Source organism: Pongo pygmaeus, chromosome 10 (genome assembly GCF_028885625.2).
Source record: "Pongo pygmaeus isolate AG05252 chromosome 10, NHGRI_mPonPyg2-v2.0_pri, whole genome shotgun sequence".
Lineage (NCBI taxonomy): Eukaryota > Metazoa > Chordata > Mammalia > Primates > Hominidae > Pongo > Pongo pygmaeus.
Window position 1 is genome coordinate 94,913,620 of NC_072383.2, and position 21,978 is coordinate 94,935,597.

General features: G+C 41.9%; 1 protein-coding gene across 1 annotated transcript in view; it reads left to right on the plus strand.

Annotated features, from left to right (window-relative positions):
* Nucleotides 1-471: 471 nt before the first annotated feature.
* CFAP54 (cilia and flagella associated protein 54) overlaps nt 472-21,978 on the plus strand; it is a 379,132-nt gene continuing 357,625 nt past the window's right edge. Inside the window, exons 1-4 of the mRNA XM_054442311.1 lie at nt 472-821; nt 11,548-11,653; nt 14,698-14,841; nt 17,334-17,505. Of these exons, the coding sequence (XP_054298286.1) occupies nt 505-821; nt 11,548-11,653; nt 14,698-14,841; nt 17,334-17,505 (739 nt within the window). The 5' untranslated portion in view covers nt 472-504. The remainder of the gene's footprint in view (nt 822-11,547; nt 11,654-14,697; nt 14,842-17,333; nt 17,506-21,978) is intronic.

Here is a 21,978-nt window from a genome sequence, read left to right on the forward strand (position 1 = left end):
CCTGACACTACGGTTGTACGCTGACCTTTGTCAAACGACTTAACCTCCTTGAGCCTTGGTTTCCTAAACTGTGAGATGGATATACTAATAGTATCCTAAGTTGTAAAGTAGTTATGACGATTAAATGAGATAAATGAAAGTACATGTTTCAAATGCTTAATGCCTGATACACGTTAATGGTCATGGGGTCATCATCATTATCGTTATTAAGTGGCCAACATGGATAAAGAGTATAGTCTGGATTTGTGACCTTAAATTTTTGGCTCTAATATTCGCCAGCGCTCTGCTCAGAACATTCTCTGTTCGCATTTCATACAGCTGTGCCAGCGCGCAACCAGGCAACACCCTCAGGAGCATCATTCTTTTCTGAACCTGGTTCTTTCTCGCTCTGCCCTCCAGGGGCCGCTGTGTTTCTCGGAAAGCGCGCGGGATGTTCGGTTGCCACGAGACCGTCGCCAGGCAACCGTGTGTACACATACTCCAGGCGGGCCGGGGCGCGTCAATATGGCGGCGCAGGACGCCCCCTCGAGCTCTCCGTCAGACGACTCTACCACCTCGGGGTCGCTGCCAGAACTGTCGCCGACCTCCACCGCGACTTCGAGGTCGCCCCCAGAGTCGAAGGGGAGCTCCCGGAGCTCGCTGCTTCAGTGGACCTGTCCCGAGGACTCATTGCCCCTAGCCGTGTTTTATGGGCCGCTGGACGCGAAAAACCCGCTCCTGGCCTCTTGTGAGAAAGAGATCCAGGAATTGTTAGGCTTTATGAGGAAAAAGAAGGCTTTAGCCACCACGGAGGAAGAGAAGCACGAATTCCGCCGGCGTTGGTAAGCGCTGGCGGGGCACTGGGGAGGGCGCTGGCCAGAGGAGGGACCCCTGGAGAGGGCTGGAGGATGCAGGTGGTGGCCCCAGAAATGGTTCAGCGTTGCGGACGCAGGGGCTGGCTGAAGGGCCCAGGAGAGACAAAGTTTAAGAAGTGGAGACTCATCGCTCTTAACAATCCTTAGTTTCTGGGATATGTTTATCTTGGCTTCCTTGCTCAGGTCAAAATAAAAATCTACACAGAAATGTTTCATAGCTCAACGTTTGTTGTTTGACCAGAAAAGAAAGATGGTAACATAAGCAGGAAAGAACCTTAAAAAGAGTTCGCAGTTTGCAGTAATAACATGGTGATAGAACTCCCAAAAAGGCAAACAGTTGCGCAGAATGAATAGCAAAATTATGAAAAAGTCGCTGTAATCCTAATAGCAATATAAGAAGGAATTAAAGTGCACATGTTCACAGGATGACATACTTCATTGTATCAAGAGCTAGCTTCATGAACCTAAGCTACCTCGAAGTTATTCTTTTTTCTCCATATACAAATTTATATACTCATGGAAAGTTGTGAAACCCTTGAGTGAGCCAAAAATTTATACATGAATACAAAATACAAAAATTAGCTGGGCATGGTGGCACATGCCTGTACGCCCAGCTACTCAGGAGGCTGAGGCAGGAGAATTGCTTGAACCCGGGAGGCAGAGGTTGCAGTGAGCTGGGATCGCGCCACTACACTCCCGCCTGGGAGACAGAGCAAGACTCCTTCTCAAAAAATAATAATAATAAATAAAATATTTTTCATTTATTCATTTAACAACTATTTATTGAGCACATACTGTATATCAAGTACTGTTCAAGGAACTAGGAAAACATCAAGTTAACAAAACATATAAGAATCCATGTCCTTATAGAGCGTATGTTTTTGTGAGTATAAACAACCACTAAACAAATATGTAAGTAAATAATTTTACAAGGAGATGACTGCTAGGGAGAAAAATAGAACAGGGAATGGTGATGGAGGATATGAGATGAATGTTGCAATTTTATCTTTTTTTTTGAGACAGGGTTTCACTCTTGCACAGGCTGTTGTGCAGTGGCTCAATCCTGGCTCACTGAAACCTTGAACCCGGGGGCTCAAGGGATCCTCCCACCTTTACCTCCCAAAGTATTGGATTACAGGCATGAGCCACTGCACCTGGCCTGAGTGTTGCAATTTTAAATGGGGTGGTGGGAAGCATGGTTAGGGAAGGTCAGGAAAAGTTGCTTTTGAGAAAGATGAGAAAGATATATGGGAGCAATTGCTGAAGATTTTTGTGCAAAGAGTAGGTCACACAGGGAGAATGGCAGATGGGAAAGACCTGGGGTGGAATTGTATTGTGGGAAGAGCAAGAGGGAGGGAGATCAAGAGTTTACTTTTATAAAAATTGAGATGTGATTCAGCATCCAGGTGGAGCTACTATGTAGGTAGTTGGACATTTGAATCTGGAAGTCAGATGAGATATACATTTGGGATTCATATGATATTTAAATGATGACACCTGATGAATAGCTAAGGGAGTGTGTGTGTGTAAATGGAGAAGGGAAGAGTCCAAGGATTGAGCCCTGGGATGCTCTAGCATGGACAGGGAGAGGCAATAAGAAGAAACCAACAGAGACTAAGGAGGAGTGGCCAGTGGAAAACCATTAAGTGCCTGGTGTACTAGAAGCAGGTAGAGAAAGTATTTCAGGAAGAAAGGAATGATCAACTGTGGCAAATTCTGCTGACTGGCCAAGTAAGATGAGAACCAAGAATTGACCAAGGAAAGCCCATTATATACCTACTGTATATGCTTTATTTATTTATTTATTTATTTATTGATAGGGAGTCTCACTCTGTACCCCAGGCTGGCGTGCAGTGCTGCGATCTCAGCTTACTGCAACCTCTACCTCCCAGGTTTAAGCGATTCTTATGCCTCAGCCTCCTGAGTAGCTGGGACTACAGGCGCCTGCTACCACACCCGGCTAATTTTTGTATTTTTAGTAGAGACGGGGTTTTGCCATGTTGGCCAGGTGGGTCTCAAACTCCTGACCTCAGGTGATCCACTCGCCTTGGCCTCCCAGATTGCTGGGGTTACAGGCATGAGCTGCCGTGCCCAGCTTATACATTTATATTTAAATGGTTTCCATCTTTGAACTTCATCTCCCCATCTCCACTACCAGTATTCCAGTCCAAACCACCACCATTTCACATTTTCCCTGCAGCCACTCTGTCTCAAATCTACCCTTCACCTAGCAGTCAAGATGATCTTTATAAATCTTGTCTGAAGTCTTTCTATTGCTTCCCATTGCTTTTGGAATAAACTTAAGAATTCTGATACTCTCCAGGGGCTGAGGTGTTGACCCTGCCTGCCTTTCTCAGCTCAGCTCATCCCTCACTTCTCTCGCAGGACTTTCCAGAGAAACAGGTCCTACTGTTTCTCACCCCAGAGCCTTTATATTTGCTATCTTTGTGTCTGAATGTTCTTCCCCAAGCTTTTCAAAAATCTGGCTCCTTTTTTCAAGCCTCAGCTGAGTTGTCACCTTCTTAGAGTGGCCTTTCGTATCGAATGCAGATTCACTCATAGGTTTATATTTTTTAATCGATTTGTTTTCTTGTGTATTGTCTGTCTCATTAGGATGTAAGCTCCCTGGTGACTTTGGATAATGTGTCTCTTTTTCATTGCTGTATTTCTGGCACTTAGCCTGGGGGTTGGGACATAGTAAACATTCAATAAATATTTAGTATTGAAAGGATTCAAGAGTTATTATCCTTGGCCTGGTGCAGTGGCTTACGCCTGTAATCCCAGCACTCTGGGAGGCCGAGGCGGGCAGATCACCTGCAGTCAGGAGTTCAAGATCAGCCTGTCCAACATGGCGAAACTCTGTCTCTACTAAAAAATACAAAAATTAGCTGGGCATGGTGGTGTGTGCCTGTAATCCCAGCTACTCAAGAGGCTGAGGCACAAGAATCGCTTGAACCTAGGAGGTGGAGGTTGCCAGTGTGCCGAGATCATGCCACTGCCCTCCACCCTGGGTGACAGAATGAGACTCTGTCTCAAAAAAAAAAGTTATTATCCTTATATTCTCAGTAATTGTGAATATTACATATAGGAAAGTAGACATGGGCCAGTCTATACATACAGTATCTGCGCCGTCTTTAACAAGACTATAAGAATCACAAGCGTTGGATTGACATGTGCCTTAACAGTCCAACCTCTCACACAATTTTGGCCTTTATTTATACAATAATTTTTACTGAGTGCCTGCTATGTGTGAGGCAATGTACTAGACACTGGTTACATAGTGGTGAACAAAATAGATATGGGAGTCAGTACTCATGGAGCTTATAGTCTAGAGAGGGAGATAGATGTTCAATGAGTCTTTAGTCAATACACAAACAACAAATGCTATGAAAGTAACTGCTGAGCACTTATATGTGTCAGGCTTCCTACTAGGCACTGTGGCTACAGCAGTGAACCAGACAAAAATCTCTGCCTTCTCGGAGTGTACAGTCTAGAGAGGGAACTAGACAATAAACATGAATTATATACATTTTATGGTAATTTAGGAATGATAAATGTGGCTGGGCGCGATGGCTCATGCCTGTAATCCTAGCACTTTGAGAGGCTGAGGCAGGTGGATCACGAGGTCAGGTATTCGAGACCAGCCTGGCCAACATAGTGAAACCCTGTCTCTACTAAAAATATAAAAAATTAGCCGGGCGTGGTGGTGGGCACCTGTAATCCCAGCTACTTGGGAGGCCAAGGCAGAAGAATCACTTGAACCTGGGAAGCAGAGGTTGCTTTGAGCTGAGATTGCACCACTGCACTCCAGCCCAGGCGACAGAGTGAGACTCCATCTCAAACAAACAAACAAAAAAACAAAACAAAGAAATGATAAATGCTAGAGAGAAAAAGAATATAATCTATTCCCATTAGAAATTAAAAAAAAAAAAGAAAAAGAGAAGAGGTTATGGAGTGGAAGATAGGAAGTTGCAATTTTCAATAAGGTGGTCAGAGTAGATGACACTTAAAGCAGAGGCTTAAAGAGAATGTAGTGGGGGCTTGCTTTCGAATGAGTGGTAAGGGAGGTGCCATTAAGCTGAGATTAGAAGGACACCAGGGATTTGACTAGCCAAATGGAGAGGATGAATAGGGGGACAAGAATGCAGGAAGATCCTTGGCAGAACAGATCCATTCCTACTTCAGAGGAATGGACAGAATCCCATTTAGCAGAAGCACAGTGAAAGAGGTACAACAGTATGAGGTGAGATTTAGAGGAATAATAGGACTTTGGAAGGTTTTAGAGGCCATTTTAAAGAGTTTGCATTTATTCCATTGGGTAGTTTTGGCAAGGGATTACCCTTATGTAATTTTTTTTTTTTTTGAGACAGTCTCACTCTGTCAACAAGGCTGGAATGTAGTGGTGCAATCTCAGCTCACTGCAATCTCCGCATCCGGGGTTCAAGTGATTCTCCTGCCTCAGCCTCCTGAGTAGCTGGGATTACAGGCACATGCCACCATGCCCGGCTAATTTTTGTGTCTTTAGTAGAGACAGGGTTTCACCATGTCAGCCAGGCTGGTCTCAAACTCCTGATCTCAAGTGATCCACCCGCCTCAGCCTCCCAAAGTGCTGGGATTACAGGTGTGAGCCACCATGCACAGCCTAATTTTTGTTTTAAGATATTATTCTGATGATCATATCCAAAGGGAACAAGAATAGCAGTGTAGAGACCAGTTAGGAGTACAGGAGGTAGGAGTTGCTTTTATAATATATTTGACAGATGGTTATTATTATTATTATTTTTTGAGACAGAGTCTCGCTCTGTCGCCAGGCTGGAGTGCAATGATGCAATCTCGGCTCTCTGCAACTTCCACCTCCCGGATTCAAGTGATTCTCCTGCCTTAGCCTCCTGAGTAGCTGGGCCTACAGGCGCAAGCTACCACGCCCAGCTAATTTTTGTATTTTTAGTAGTGACGGGGTTTCACTATGTTGGCCAGGATGGTCTCAATCTCTTGACCTTGTGATCCGCCCACTTTGGCCTCCCAAAGTGTTGGGATTACAGGCGTGAGCCACTGCACCTGGACGACAGATGGTTATTTTTTATATCAAAATTTGTTTCTCCTTATAACTATGGAAATTTCCGTAAGCATACAGTTCATGGTATTTAAAATATAAATTATTGTCATACCAGAAATGTCTTTAAGTAAGAGTATGATACATTTTTAAAAATGTGCTTTTGCTATAAGCACATAAGATTAAGGTATTCTGCTTATACAGTTATGATTCTTTTCTTTTCTTTCTTTTATTTTCTTTTCTTTTCTCCTTCCTTCCTTCCTTCCTTTCTTTCTCTTTTTCTTTTTTGAGACAGTGTCTTGCTGTGTCGCCCAGGCTGGAGTGCAGTAGCCGGATCTTGGCTCACTGCTACGTCTGCCTCCCGGGTTCAGTCAATCAGGCAATTCACGTGCCTCAGCCTCGTTGGTAGCTGGATTGTAGGTGCGTGTCACCACGCCCGGCTAATTTTTTTTTTTTTTAGTAGAGACGGGGTTTTGTGATGTTTCCCAGGCTGGTCTTGAACTCCTGACCTCAAGTGATCTGCCCACCTTGGCCTCCCAGAGTGCTGGGATTACAGGCATGAGCCATTGTGCCTGGCTGATTTTCTGTTTTAGAACATTTTACATATCTAGCAACAGTCAGCAATCCCAAGTACATTAACATTTTCTTCTCAAATGATGTACATTCTATAGTACATATTATATATTTTTGGTTTAATCATTATGTAAGCTATTCCCAATGAGCAGCCTTAACCTGAACTTAGGGTTCAACAAAAGAAGACATTTTTTCTTTCTTATTATATAATCTTGATTGATTTAACAAAGCTGGTATTTTTCTTTTATGACTAACAAATCTAGTCATCATTATCTCGTCTGTAAGGTTTAGAAGAATTAACTATTTCATCTACATAATTTAAGACTTCTAGTAAGACTTGGTGAATTTCTTGGATTCATTATATTTATTCAAATACCATGGCATTTCATGAAGCAGCAAATGAAAGTGAAAGAGGTAATAAAGCAAACAAAACACCTCTCCCTTTTAAACGTCTGTGGTTTATATTTGCTATATTTATTTGGCATTGTTATTTATTACTTGGTATATGCATATATTTTTCTACCTAAATATGTTATTAATCAGTTCATGAAGGAGGAATGCATTGTCTCCTTCACTCAATCAGTGACTCAATCAATATTATTTAATTACCCAAATGAATTGACAGGTTTCTGTTTAGATGTTCCATTATTACTCCAACACATACATCATAAGTATTACAGCCATCTTCAGTTCTTAAGTTTAGGTCCTGTATTAGCCAGCTCAGGCTGCCATAACAAAATACTATAGACCAGGTGGCTTAAACAACAGAAATTTATTTATTTTTCACAGTCTGAAGGCTGGAAGTCCCAGATCAAGGTCCAGCAGGGTTGGTTTCTCATGAGGACTCCTCTCCTGGTTTGTAGAAGGCTGCTTTGTCCTCAAGCATGGAGACTGTAAACAATTTATGACCATATCATAAAAGAGCAAGCTCTCTGGAGTCTCTTCTTGTAGGGACATTAATTCCATCAGGCCAGGGTACTAACCTTATGATTTCATTTAACCTTAATTGCTTCTTTAGAGGCCCTGTTTCCAAATACAACCACACTGGAGGTTAGGATTTCAACATATGAATTGGGGGGCAGTGGGGGAGGGGTCACAAATATTCAGTCTTATCTAGAAATTTATGAGATAGGATTGGACACCTGTTAAGGGATATTCGGATTTTTCCTAGAGACATATATAATTTCTGGGAGAGAGGAAAGAAATAAATGTTAACTAAATGAATGAATAAAATAGGCGATGATCTGCTACTGTTTGAAACTCTGGTTAGAAACCATTTTGAAAATGCTGTTTGTTTTGTTTTTATTTTACTTGGTGGAGGGAAGTATAGCTCTAAGTGGATTGACTGGCTATTTGAGCCCTGAACCCTTCATAAGAAAAAATAAAACAAGAACAAATAATATTTTCTTCCCGATCCTTCATTCATTCATTCATTCATCTTTCAGCAGATATTTATTGAGTACCTACATGTACTAGGTATTCACTACTGTTGGGGCTGGGCAATGAATAATATTGTTGAGGTCCTTGACCTCAGGGAGTTTACTTTCCAGAGGACTGGAAAGCTCATTCATATAGTCGTTAAGAGCATAGATGCACTGAGCCTCAGCTTAATCAACTGTATCTTTGGGATACTGATATTACCTTTCCTGGAGTTGTGAAAATGAAGTGAAAAAAGGTACGCATACAGGCAAAAGACCCAAAATAGCCAACACAGCATTGAAGGAGAAGAAGAAAGTTGGAGGACTGACACGACTCAATTTCAAGACTTACTATAAAGCTACAGTATTCAAGATAGTGTGACATTGGTGAAAGAATAGACAAATCTGTGGAACAATATACACAGCTCAGAAAAAGACTCACATAAATATAGTCAACTTGTTAGGGAAACAGGAGCATAGGAGAGCCAGAGTAATGGTATTTTAAAATCAACTCCATTTTAAAATTAGCAAGGCACATTCCTTGCCAGGCATGACCCATGGTCATAAATTTTTTACAGTTGAAGAAACAGCCTGAAGATACCTGCAAAGACAAACACCTACAACAGCTGAAAGTCCAGATGTTGCAATACCCATAACAATATATGCCTTCAAGATAATTATAGCTATGCCTTGATGTACTGCACATGAAAACATTGAGGATAGTTTCCTTTAAATCAACAGAGTAATACATTTTGTCACACTGTTGGCCTGCCTACATGTAGACCTAACTTAGCCTGGCTTTTTACATAGATAAGACCCCTATATAAGAAGAGTTTAAAACAAAGATAGTGTGTTCATCTTCCTGCTTTCTGAGGTTGCCCGACTCTGTTAACTTAGTAGCTTTCAATAAATGGTCTCTTCCCACTGCACTCTGTGACTTGTCTTGAATTCCTTCCTGTGCGAGATCTAAGAGCCCTCTCGGGGTCTGGATCAAAACCCCTTTTCTGGCAACACACTGATCTTTGGCAAGTGAGCAAAGTCAATTCAATGGAGAACAGCGTCTTCAATAAATGGTCCTAGAACAACCGGATATCCACATGCCAAAAAATGAATCTAGACACAGACCGTACACCCTTCACAAAAATTAACTCAAAATGGATCACCTACCTAAATGTAAAATGCAGTATTATGAAACTCCTGGCCGGGCACCGTGGCTCACGCCTGTAATTCCAGCACTTGGGGGGGCTGAGGCAGGTGGATCACAAGGTCAAGAGATCGAGACCATCCTGGTCAACATGGTGAAAACCCATCTCTACTAAAAATACAAAAATTAGCTGGGCGTGGTGGTGCGTGCCTGTAGTCCCAGCTACTCGGGAGGCTGAGGCAGGAGAATCACTTGAATCCAGGAGGCAGAGGTTGCAGTGAGCTGAGATGGCACCACTGCACTCCAGCCTGGTGACAGAGTGAGACTCCATCTCAAAACAAAAAATAAAAAATAAACTCCTAGTAGATAACATAGGAGAGAATCTAGGTGACCTTGGGTTTGGTGATGACTTTGAATATACAGTACCAAGGCATGATCCATGAAAGAAAGAATTGATAAGTTGGACTTCATTAAAATTAAAAATTTCTACTCTATGAGAGATACTGTCAAGGGAATGAAAGGATAAGCCACAAACTGGGAGAAAATATTTGCAAAAGACATATTTGATAAAGGACTGTTGTCCAAAATATACAAAGAACTCTGAAAACTCAGCAATAGCAACAACCTGATTTTACTTTAAAAAAAATTTTTATTTATTTATTTATTTATTTACTAATATTTTTGAGATGGAGTCTTCCTCTTTTGCCCAGGCTGGAGTGCAGTGGCCTGATCTTGGCTCACTGCAATCTCCACCTCATGAGTTCAAATGATTCTCCTCCTGAGTAGCTGGGACTACAGATGTGCGCCACCATGCCTGGCTAATTTTTGTATTTTTAGTAGAGACGGGGTTTCACCATTGTTCACCATGTTGGCCAGGCTGGTCTCAAACTCCTGATGTCAAGTGATCCACCTGTCTTGGCCTCCCAAAGTGCTGGGATTATAGGCGTGAGCCACTGTGCCTGGCCAACAACCTGATTTTAAAAATGGGCCAAAGACCTTAACAGACACCTCACCAAAGAGGATGTACAGATGGCAAATAAACATATGAAAATATGCTCTACATCATATGTAATCAGGGGAATGCAAATTAAAGCAACAATGAGATACCTACACGCCTATTAGGAAGGCTAAAATCTAGAACACCGACAACACGAAATGCCGGTAAGGATGTGGAGCAATGAAGTCTCTCATTCATTGCTGGTGGGAATGCAAAATAGTACAGCCACTTTGGAAGACAGGTGGTTTCTTACAAAATTAAACATATTCTTACCATAACATTCACCCCTTGTGCTCCTTGGTATTTACCCAAAGGAATTGAAAACTTATGTCCATATAAAAACCTGCACATCGGGCTGGGAGCGGTGGCTCACGCCTGTAATACTAGCAACTTTGGGTGGCCTAGGCGGGTGGATTACCTGAGGTCAGGTGTTTGAGACCAGCCTGGCCCACATGGTGAAATCCTGTCGCTACTAAAAATATAAAAATCAGCCAGAAATGGTGGTGCACGCCTGTAATCCCAGCTACTCGGGAGGCTGAGGAAGGAGAATTGCTTGAACCCCAGAGGTGGAGGTTGCAGTGAGCCAAGATCGTGCCACTGCACTCCAGCCTGTGCGACAGGAGCAAGACTCCATCTCAAAAACAAAACAAAACAAAAAAAACCCTGCACATCAGTATTTCTAGCAGCCTTATTAATAATTGCCAAAACTTGTAAGCAACCAAGATGTCATTCAGCATGTGCGTGGATAAATAAACTGTAGTGCATCCAGACAATGGAATATTATTCAGTGCTAAAAAGAAATGAGCTATCAAGCCATGAAAAGACATGGAGGAAACTTAGATGCATATTGCTAAGTGAAAGAAGCCAATCTGAAAAGGCTTCCTACTATATGATTCCAACTGTATGACATTTTGGAAAAGGCACAACTATGGAGACACTAAAAATATGAGTGGTTAACAGAGATTAAGCGGGAAAGGAGGGATGAATAAGTGGAGCACGGAGGATTTTTAGGATAGTGAATCTACTCTCTGATATTTTCACAGTGGACAGACATTATATACATTTGTCCAAACCCATGGAATGGATGACACCAACAGTGAACCCTCAACTGTGGACTTTGGGTGATAATGATGTGTCAATGTAGGTTCATCACAACAAAGTTACCATTCTAGTGGAGATGCTGATAATGGGGAGGGCTGTGCATGTTTGGGGGCACAGGGTATATATGGGAAATCTCAGTACCTTCTGCTCAATTCTGTTGTGAACTTAAAATTGCTCTATGAAGTAAAGTATCTAAAAAAAACACATGTAAAGGGCTGCAATCAGTGCTTGGTACATAGGAAGCAATAATTTTAACTGTAATTACATTTATTATTAATAATTGGACATTAATAATAAGGCACATTGGAAAGGCTTTAGCATAAGGTAAGTTTTAAAGGATTGCTTGCAAATTAATTGAGGTTTCCTGCAGACTTTGACAATGTCGTTTTATTTTATGATTTTTACAGTGCCACTTCTTTGTTTAATATCTGGACTAAATATGCCCCCAGGCTGCCAGCAGACTATTACAACGAAAAGCTTCTGAAGGTTGGAGATAGCCTTTGTCAAATGAAAGTAAGTGCCTCTGGAGGAAAGAGAGCCAAAAAGAAATTCGTTTGGCTAATTATTATCACAGTATTTAGTCTGATACCCTTCCTATTTTACATGTTTCGATTTTTCTCTTAGAAAAAAATAAATGAGTACATAAAAATTTTAATAAGGCACAGTAACCAAAAAAAGTGTTGCTTTTTAATTTTGTAGTTGAGATTTCCCAGAGGTGAGACATTCCTGGACAGCCAGGCAGCTGGCTGTGGATGGGCAAGAGGGTGGCCGGGTTAACAGAGGGTGTGGTAGGTGCACAACAGGAAATGCTCAATCATCGTGTTCCTACCTTACACAAAGGAGCCCAGACACCACTTCCTGTTGTTTTTCATATGGCTGGCCTTGCCCAGTGGTCAACCTTCAGGGCTCTTGGCCTTGCAGCTCTGTTGCCTACTTCAGTACCCTGTTTATTAAACTCTTTCAACTCTTTCTTAATGTTTTGCTGTATGTAATTGGAACAGTCATTCCATACATACCCTGTTTCTTGCTCAGTATTGTATTTCAGGCTGAGTTTGTGTCCTACTTTTAGTTCTACCTGAATGTCTAGGGCTTGGAATGCTGTGGGCTTGTGGACTTGGTTTGCTGAGACCACGGCATGGCTGGGTTTTCCATTAATGATCATGTGAGTTTCCCCCTTAAACTCTGGCCTAGGTCCAGATTATTCTAAATTATGTGAACGTCAGACAATGGGATTTTAGGCCAGCCGTGGGCAGTGTTCAGTGTTTTCTCAATCTTCAGTTTCTCAGCTTCATTTTTCCCCTCTCTATTTTCTGGACTTTAATCCTCTCGGTCTGGGAGACAAATTTACCACATAGAAGATATGAGTGGTGGAACTTCATGATGAAGAACTAAGATCTATTTTCTTCTGCCAAAACTGGAGAATAACCATAGTTCCACATAAATGGACCATGGGTCTTAGAAACTTGAAAATACAGGGCTTGGTAAGCTACAGAAAAGAAACCCGGGTGAGATTCAACTTGGGAGCTTTATTCATATAAGTGGAATAAGAGTTTTGACAAGAATTAGAAGACAGCCCCCTTTCCATCCTTATACTTTTCAGTATAAGAAGCTGGTAATACAAATAAAAAGCACAGTGTAGGTTGTTTGAGAAATATCTGTGTGAGTGGAGTGGATATTGGTGGAGGGAGGAGAGAGGTGTATGTTAGAAGCTGATAAAACAAGCTAAAGATGGCTGGTAGCTAAGGATTTGGAATGTTTTAGATAGAAAGGCCTAGATAGGATATTTTAATATTTAATTAAAGGAACAAAGAAAAAGTTTTATCTACTTTTCACTGAAGGGAATGTTGGCCAGGCTGGGCAAGGTGGCTCATACCTGTAATCCCAGAACTTTGGTAGGCTGAGGAGGGCAGATTGCTTGCTTGAGCCCAGGAGTTTGAGACAAGCCTGGGCAACATGGCGAAACACTGTCCCTAAAAAAAAAAAAAAAAAAAAAAAAAAAAAGGTGTTTATAATTCTGAAATCATGAACTTGTTACTTTGGTTTCTAGGCTCTATTTTTATTTTAGTTGTAGTAAAGATCATCTTGTGGAAAATTTGTTTTAAACCTAGATTTGAATTTATTATATGACTCAAGTTACAGCAGAAAAGATTCAGGATTAGTGAGCAAAAAACAAATCTTTAATAGAAATTTAAACAAAACAGTGTTTGACTGAAGATGCCTCCCAAGGGGCTAGGTAACTGGACAGCCAGTTCAACCTTGGGCAGTTGCTTTTCCTGGGGATGAAGTTGTGGGGGAGGGAGCTGAGGAAGGGTTCCAAGTGACTCATTTTGAAAGCACTGCTTATGTCCCCTGCCCTGAAACCCTCCAGGTAACTGAGCCCTGTGGGTTACAGAAATGGGGCATCTGATTCTGTAATGGGAACATAAGCAAGAATTTGAATGAATAAAAATCCCACTGCTCAAATGCTTTTTATTTGTCCTGATGCAGCTTTAGAGTCTGTTGACAGATGAGAGAGAGGCAAGTAGCTCATCTCACTCTGCAGTTTTTTCTTTTATTTTCTCTTCTTTGGTTCCCTCTTTCTTCCTCTCTTCCTTCCTCTCTCCCTCCCTCTCCCTTCCTTTCCTTCCTCTCTCTCCCTCCCTTCCTCTCTCTCTCTTTCTTTTCTTTCTTTCTCTCTCTCTCCTTCCTTCCTTCTTTCTTTCTCTCTCTCCTCTTTTTCTTTCTTTCCCTCCCTCCCTTTATTTTTTTCTTCCTCCTTCCCTCCCTCTCTCTTTCTCTTTCTTCCTTTCCTTTCCTTTCTTTTCCTTCTTTTCTTTCTCTCTCTCTTTCTTTCACTTCCTTTCTTCCCCCTTCCTTTCCTTTCCTCTTCTCTTCCCTTTTCTTTCCCTTTCCTTTCCCTTCCCCTTCCTTCCCTTCCCTTTCCCTCCCTCCCTCCCTCCCTTCCCTCCCTTCCCTCCTTCCTTCCTTCCTTCCTCCCTCCCTCCCTCCCTCCCTTCCTCTGTCCCTCCCTCCCTTCCTCTGTCCCTCCCTCTCTCCCTTCCCTCCTTCCTTCCTTCCTTTTCTTTCCTTCCTTTCCCTTCCTCCCTTCCTTCCTCCCTCCCTCCCTCCCTGCCTTCCTTCCTTCCTTTGTTTCTCTCTCGCTCATTCTTCGTTTCTTTTCTTTTTCGAGCCTATGAGGTATCAGAGGAGCAAGACTACTCATCCACCTCTCTGGGTATGTGGGTTACCATGATCTGATAATGCTGAATTTTGGAACCTGGATTTTGAGTATTTGTAGGTATTACCACGCACAGTGCCATAGTAAATATTTTCATCCTTGTGGTCATGATGGTCCCATCTCATATAGGCTCATTGTGAGGAGAATTAGATGAAATAATGCACATACATTGTATAGTGCAGTGTCTGTCACGTACTATGTTTTTGGAAAATGGAGCCAGTAGTAACGGTATAATTGTAATAATCAACATTGATACTATTAGGAATAATATGAATATTACCTAATAATGATAAGCTAAATGATATTTTGGAACTTTAATCAAGTACTCTTTTTATTTCAGGAATACAAACTGGCCCTTTTACAATGCTATGGAAGATATCTTCAGCAATTCGATACCAATTTTGATGAGAATAAAGTGGATGTAACTCAATTCAAAGCTACCTTTTTCCCAAAAGGCTTTAAAGATAAAACTGCTGGACTTACAGTAAGATGAAAGAGCAGCTGAAATAGCTATAACTTATGATTAGCTATGCAATGTATCTTTTAGGTGACAGCTTCTAAATGTCTTTTGTTGGCTTAGCATAGCATCTAGCTGTGTGCTATAAGTTGCTTAATAAATACTTTCAGTGCTGGATAAGAAAGTGAACTTATTAAGCTTTGTAAATATGCTTTGGAGATTAAGTTACTGCAGTCACTCATTCATGTAGCGGTTGTTGTTATTTAATAACTAATAGTTGTAGAGTGCATTTAGTTTATAAAGTGCTTTGGAAAACAAATTTGGTAAAGTAATTTTATGAGTTACGTACTATTATCCCTATTTTACAGAAGATAAAAATAAAGCTTATCACATAGTATAAAAAAAGCAGCTCTTGAGATTAAACATAAATGTATTGATATAAAAAATTTATACTTTATTTCTAGTATACCAGTATTTTGTTAATTACTACCATTGATTCACTGGTTGAGCAGTTTTCATGTGCTGAGTACTCTTCTAAATACATTGTATGAATTATCATCTTGCAGCCTCATTAAAGTCCTAAGAGGTGCCTCTTTTACAGATGAGGAAATGGAAGTTTATTAGCCCACTTAAAGCAATGGGCAGGGTTGGTGTTTGAACCCTGATCAGTCTGACTCTAAATCTATGTTACTTCAAACTTGAGGACTATTCGAGGCCTTGGGAACAGTATGTGGTTAATAAGCAAAAACTCTCAAGGCATGTTTAGGGGACAATTGAACAGTTCAATTTGGCTCTGTACTGTAGGTACATGAATGAGAATACTGGGCAATGTAGGTTGGCACCCCATTAGGGAAAAGGTCTCTCCTACTCCCCTTTTTGTAGCCTTGACCCCCTACCTTCTGCTTTTTGCTTTTCATACTTTGCCAGAATTTTTCTTTCTTCCTCTTTCTTTTCTTTTCTTTCTTTCCTTCCTTCCTTCCTTCTTTCCTTTCTTTTCTTCTTTTTTTTTTCGGAGTCTTGCTCTGTTGCCCAGGCTGGAGTGCAGTGGCATGATCTCAGCTCACTGCAACCTCTGCCTCCTAGGTTCAAGCGATTCTCCTGCCTCAGCCTCCTTAGTAGCTGGGATTACAGGCGCGTACCACCATGTCCGGCTAATTTTTGTATTTTTAGTAGAGACGGGGTTTCACCATGTTGGTCAGGCTGGTCTCGAACTCCTGACCTCATGATCCACTCTCCTTGGCCTCCCAAAGTGCTGGGATTACAGGTGTGAGCCACGGTGCCCGGCCAATTAATTTCTAAAGTAGAAACCTGTCATTTTGTTCCACTACGCATTGACTTTGCCTTTCGGCTAGTCAATGCATTCCATACATGGAATGCTCTCTCTATTTTTCTGAGCCTGGGTCACCCCTATAATAGCCTCACTTTTTTTTTTTTGAGACAGAGGCTCACTCTGTTGCCCAAGCTGGAGTGCAGTGGTGTAATCTTGGCTCACTGCAACCTCCGCCTCCTGCGCCCAAGTGATTCTCCTGCCTCAACTTCCCGAGTAGCTGGGATTACAGGTGCGCACCACCATGCCTGGCTAATTTTTTTATTTTTAGTAGAGATGGGGTTTCTCCATGTTGGCCAGGCTGGTCTCGAACTCCTGACCTCAAGTGATCTGCCTGCCTTGGCCTCACTTCTTTATTTTAAACCATCTCATCCAACCTTACAAAATACTTTCAATTCAGTGACCACAGCAGTCCCTTCAATGCTGCATGAGCCTGGATGCATGAGCCTGTAACTGTTTTCCCTCCTCTAAGAGCAGTGTCCGTTTCTTCCTCATCCTAGAGTCCCTGTTGCCTAGCAGAGTGTGGCTAATAGAGGTGCTCAAGAAACGTTTGTTGAGTGAATTGTGTAAATGGTTATAATCACATCTGAATTAATAAATAAGTTAAAATGCCACTGGGTGAGCTTACAACAATTGATTCAATTCTGTATTTTTGGTAATAGGATTTTTTTTTTCTTTCTGAATTTCTTTTGACTAAGGAAAGCTAGTCTTAACTAGATGGATGTTTTAAAGGGACCTATCTTTTTTTTCTACACTAATCTATTAAATTAATTATCCATAATTGTTTCCATTTTAGTTTTTTACATTTTGAGAAATGCTTGCCTAAGTTATTTTTATTTCTTTTTTCTTTTTCTTTCTTTTCTTTTTTTTTTTTGAGATGGAGTTTCTCTCTTGTCACTCAGGCTGGAATGCAGTGGCACGATCTTGGCTCACTGCAACCTCTGCCTCCCGGGTTCAAATGATTTTCCTGCCTCAGCCTCCTGAGTAGCTGGGATTACACGCGTGTGCCACCACGCCCAGCTAATTTTTGTATTTTTAGTAGAGACAGGATTTCATCATGTTGGCCAGGCTGGTCTCGAACTCCTGACCTCAGGTGATTTGCCCACCTTGGCCTCCCTAAGTGCTGGGATTACAGGTGTGAGCTACTGTTCCTGGCCAGTTATTTCTATTTCTATTTTCCCATGTGTTTCAGTTTCATGCTTTGAGTGGCAAAAATATGTGCAACTACCAGCTGGTCTGCGACAGTGATGAAAACCTGAAGAATAAAGAATCTGTGGTCCAGTGTCTGCATATCTTGTCCTCCTTAAGGCTCATCATGCAAGTGGCTCTGCCACAAGAGCATCTTTGCTGGATTATCTTCAATGGTATATACTGATGTATTTTATTTTCCATTGTGTCTTTCAGAAAGTTGCTTAATGCTAAGTTTGACAGTAGCTTGAGTACCTTGTGATTTAAAACATATGCATTTCATAATAGGATGATTGTATTTTTTTCAACATTTGTATGACATATTTGTCCTCGTAAATTGGGACAGATAAAGCATGTCTTTGGGTTTTCATTGGGGAAAGGGTCAGAGGCTGTGGGAATAATCACTGTTGGGTGTTCAAAAGGCAGGGCCACAGTTAACGAGTAAATATAGATGGAGAAGGGTCAAAGAACCAGTGCAGGTTAGATTGGTTCTAAGCATCACCCGTTTACTGGCCCTGTCCTCAAACAACTTGGCTTTGGGTTTCTGCAAAGTGACCTTCTCCTCCTACTTTTATTTTGAGTGAGGAGTGCTGAGGAACACACACACACACACGCGCACACACACACACACATTTGTACATTATGTGTGTGTCTGAAGAAATGACTCTCAGCTAAAAAATGTAATACTTGCTTTTCTCTATTTTAAAGTTGCAACTTACTCCATTGTTCTCTGGATAATATATTTTTAAAAGGAAAATAATAATGACAGTGTGTTTGATGTGCATAAGACAGGATCAAATAACTTCAAGGAAACATATTGGATTTTCCCTCATCCATGGCAACTGAAAGTATATTTTCTAGCCTTTTCCTTTCTCACCCACCCCCAAGTCATGTTTTGACATTTTGATTGAAATCAGACTTTACATTTGCGCCAGAGATGAGGCCAACTTTGATGAGATTTTTTCAGTCCAGTGATTATTAAGCTTTTGTGTCTGATCATCCTCCAGAGACTCAGTGTTACCTGCGCCACCACTGCCATCTCTCACACATCTTGGCAGGGACAGAGAAGGAGCAGCAGTTCCGTGTTAGGCCCAGTGGTTGAGCCCTGTGGTCAGCCCTTGTTTGAGGGGTGGAAATGAGCATGATTCCCTGTCTTTACTCCTTTTAAGATCACAACCCAAACATAGTCTTTTTTTTTTTTTTTTGTCTGAGACAGGGTCTCACTTTCTCACCCAGAGTGGAGTGCTGTGTGGCACAATCACTGCAGCCTTAAGCCTTGAACTCCTGGGCTTAAGCCATTCTGCATCAGCCTTCCAAAGCACTGGGATTACATTTCTCTCAATAGTCTTTTTTATTTTTATTTTTTGAGATGGAGTCTCGCTGTGTTGCCCAGGCTGGAGTACAGTGGCACAATCTCAGCTCACTGCAACCTCCACCTCCCGGGTTCAAGAGATTCTCCTGCGTCAGCCTCCCGAGTAGCTGAGACGACAGACACGCACCACCACACCTGGCTAATTTTTGCTTTTTAGTAGAGACGGGTTTTCACCATGGTAGCCAGGCTGGTCTTGAATTCCTGACCTCAGGCAATCGGCCCGCCTCTGCCTCCCGAAGTGCTGGAATTACAGGCGTGAGCCATCGTGCCCGGCCTCTCTCAATAGTTTTTTTTTTAATAAAAAGATTATTTCTGTATCCTTGATATCCTTTTCTTGGTATGTGCTTTTTTCCTTTTCTCTTTTTTAATACACATGGCATTGTGCTCTAGATTTTATTCTGTTTCCTTTTTTTTTTCCTGCTGAATATTATGGGGTTTTAGAATCTAGCTAAGTTCCTGTATGTAAATATAATTCATTAATTCTGCCTGGTGAATTATATTCCAGATATCCATACAGGCCTGGCGATGAGCACCTGGTTTGCCTGACCTCTCTAATTGCACAAATAATTCTGCAATGAATATCCTTACACATGTCCTTTTATAGATCTGTGCCAGAGTTTTCTGGGATCTGTGCCTAAGAGTGGAATTACTGGGTTCTGGGAGATACACATACTTAGTTTCAGTAACTACTCTTCCTGTTTTAATTTATTCTGTAACTTACTGAATGCCTACCATATGCTAGGTATTGTTCTAGGTGCTAGGGACACAGGAGTGGACAATAGACAAAAACCACATTCTCATGCTGACTTCCATTGCAGGGAGATGCTAAACAAATCAAAACTGAATTGTGTCAGATGGTGGTGAGGCTATGGAGAAAAGTCAAAGCCAGAAGGGGATAGAGAGAGGAGGGGCTGGGCTGCTGAGATGACAGAGGAACAAAGACCTGAAGGAGTTTGGATAGTGAAACTTCTGGGTATTTGGTGGAAGGGCATCCACCTGGGGGATCAGCAAGTGCAAAGACCCTGAAGTTCTGACAATTTGGAATTTGAGTAGTCAAAACTATATTTGACTGAAAAGGTCAAATGTGCCTTGATAACTTATCAAAATACGTTTGACCTTTTCAGTTAGACATTTACTGTATTTACTTTTAATTGACTGTTATACATACACAGACTTGGTTTCTTCAAATATTTAACCAATCTTGGTTTTTAAATAAAAATTTAGGCTGCACACAGTGACTCACACCTGTAATCCCAGCACTTTGAGAGGCCAAGGCAGGCAGATCACCTGAGGTCAGGAGTTCAAGACCAGCCTGGCTAACATGGTGAAACTGGGTCTCTACTAAAAATACAAAAATTAGCCGAGTGTGGTGGTGCATGCCTGTAATCCCAGTTACTCGGGAGGCTGAGGCAGGAGAATTGCTTGAACCTGGGAGGCGGAGGTTGCAGTGAGCCAAGATCATGCCACTGCATTCCAGCTTGGGTAACAGAGCAAGTCTCCATCTCAAAAAAAAAAAAAAAAAAAATCTATTGGGTATATGGATATTGAGTAATACCTTACTTTTCAACTAAAGTGAACCCAACTAATTTAGACCCTCAACTAGATTAGTTTGATGGTGGCCATTTTTAATGAAAAGGACTCACAAGACCAGGCAATAAACTCCTATTAGGGACTTGGTTAAAAATGAAACAGGCCTGGCATGGTGGCTCACGCCTGTAATCCTAGCACTTTGGGAGGCCCAGGTGAAAGACCAGCCTGGCCAACATAGTGAAACCCCATCTCTACTAAGAATACAAAAATTGGCCGGGTGTGGTGGCGTGTGCCTATAATCTCAGCTACTTGGGAGGCTGAGGCAGGAGAATTGCTTGAACCCGGGGAGCAGAGGTTATAGTGAGCCGAGATCATGCCACTTCCCTCCAGCCTGGGCAACAGAGCAAGACTCCATCTCAAAAAAAAAAAAAGGAACAAAGGAAATAAACTTCCAGAAATACCCTGAGATCATAAAGATTCAGTCTGTGTTCCATCTGATACCATTTACTCTCTGAGTCTGGCTTTTGCAGCAGGAATTTGTGAGCCATGCCAAGATCTTGAACTGTCAAAGGACTTAGTTACAGTCAGAACCTTTTAGGGCTGGAAAGGTGAAAGGCACCTTTTTGAAATACAGAGGGCCCTTGTCATTCTTGAGGGCAGTCTCCTGAGGCCTTCCTCAGTTCCCCAGTTCCCCGTTACTGGCATGTTTATACAGGCTCCTGGCTTGCATCCTCATCACATGTTTTGTGGACAGGCATGTGTTTCCTGTGCATATTTTTACTTGGTGACTATTTTTTTTTCCTGCAAAGAAACACTTAGACAATTTTATTTTTAAAGATGAAGAGTAGAGGCCAGGAATGGTGGCTCACGCTTCTCATCACAGCACTTTGGGAAGCCAGATTACTTGAGGTCAGGAGTTCGAGACCAGCCTGGCCAACATGGCGAGACCCCCGTCTCTACTAAAAATACAAAAATTAGCTGAGCATGGTGGTGAGCGCCTGTAATCCCAGCTATTTGAGAGCCTGAGGCACGGGAATCGCTTGAACCCGGGAGGTGGAGGTCATGGTGAGCTGAGATTGCACCACTATACTCCAGCCTGGGTGACAGAGCAAGACTCTATCTCAAAAAAAAAAAAAAAAAATGAAATGAAAAAGATGAAGAGTAGAGGTCAACAAAGCCTCGTTGAGATAAGTCTGCTGAGCTTGAGCTGTTATTAGTCGAGTGGTTTCTTCCCCAGTGGATCTTCAGTGGAATGAATAACTGCAGGTGCTGGGGGTAGTCACATGAATAACGCTGAGTCCCTGAATGTTAAGGACCAATTGCATTCTCTATGAAATTTAGGGTACTATACGTTTAAGTTTAAATTTTGTTCAATTTTGGGGGTCACTGATTTGTGTAATTGATGTTTATTATGCTTATAGTTGTGTTCTAATCAAGTGATAGATGTTTTGGTGCAGTTGCCATTTTCTCACAAACTTTTTATTTATTTATTTTTTTGAGATGAAGACTCGCTCTGTCACCCAGGCTGCAGTGCAATGGCGCAATCTTGGCTCACTGCAACCTCTGTCACCTGGGCTTAGGCAATTCTCCTGCCTCAGCCTCCTGAGTAGCTGGGATTACAGGTGCATACCATCACGCCCAGCTAATTTTGTGTATTTAGTAGAGATGAGGTTTCTCCACGTTGGCCAGGCTGGTCTCGAATTCCTGACCTCAGGTGTTTTGCCCCCTTCAGCCTCCCAAAGTGCTG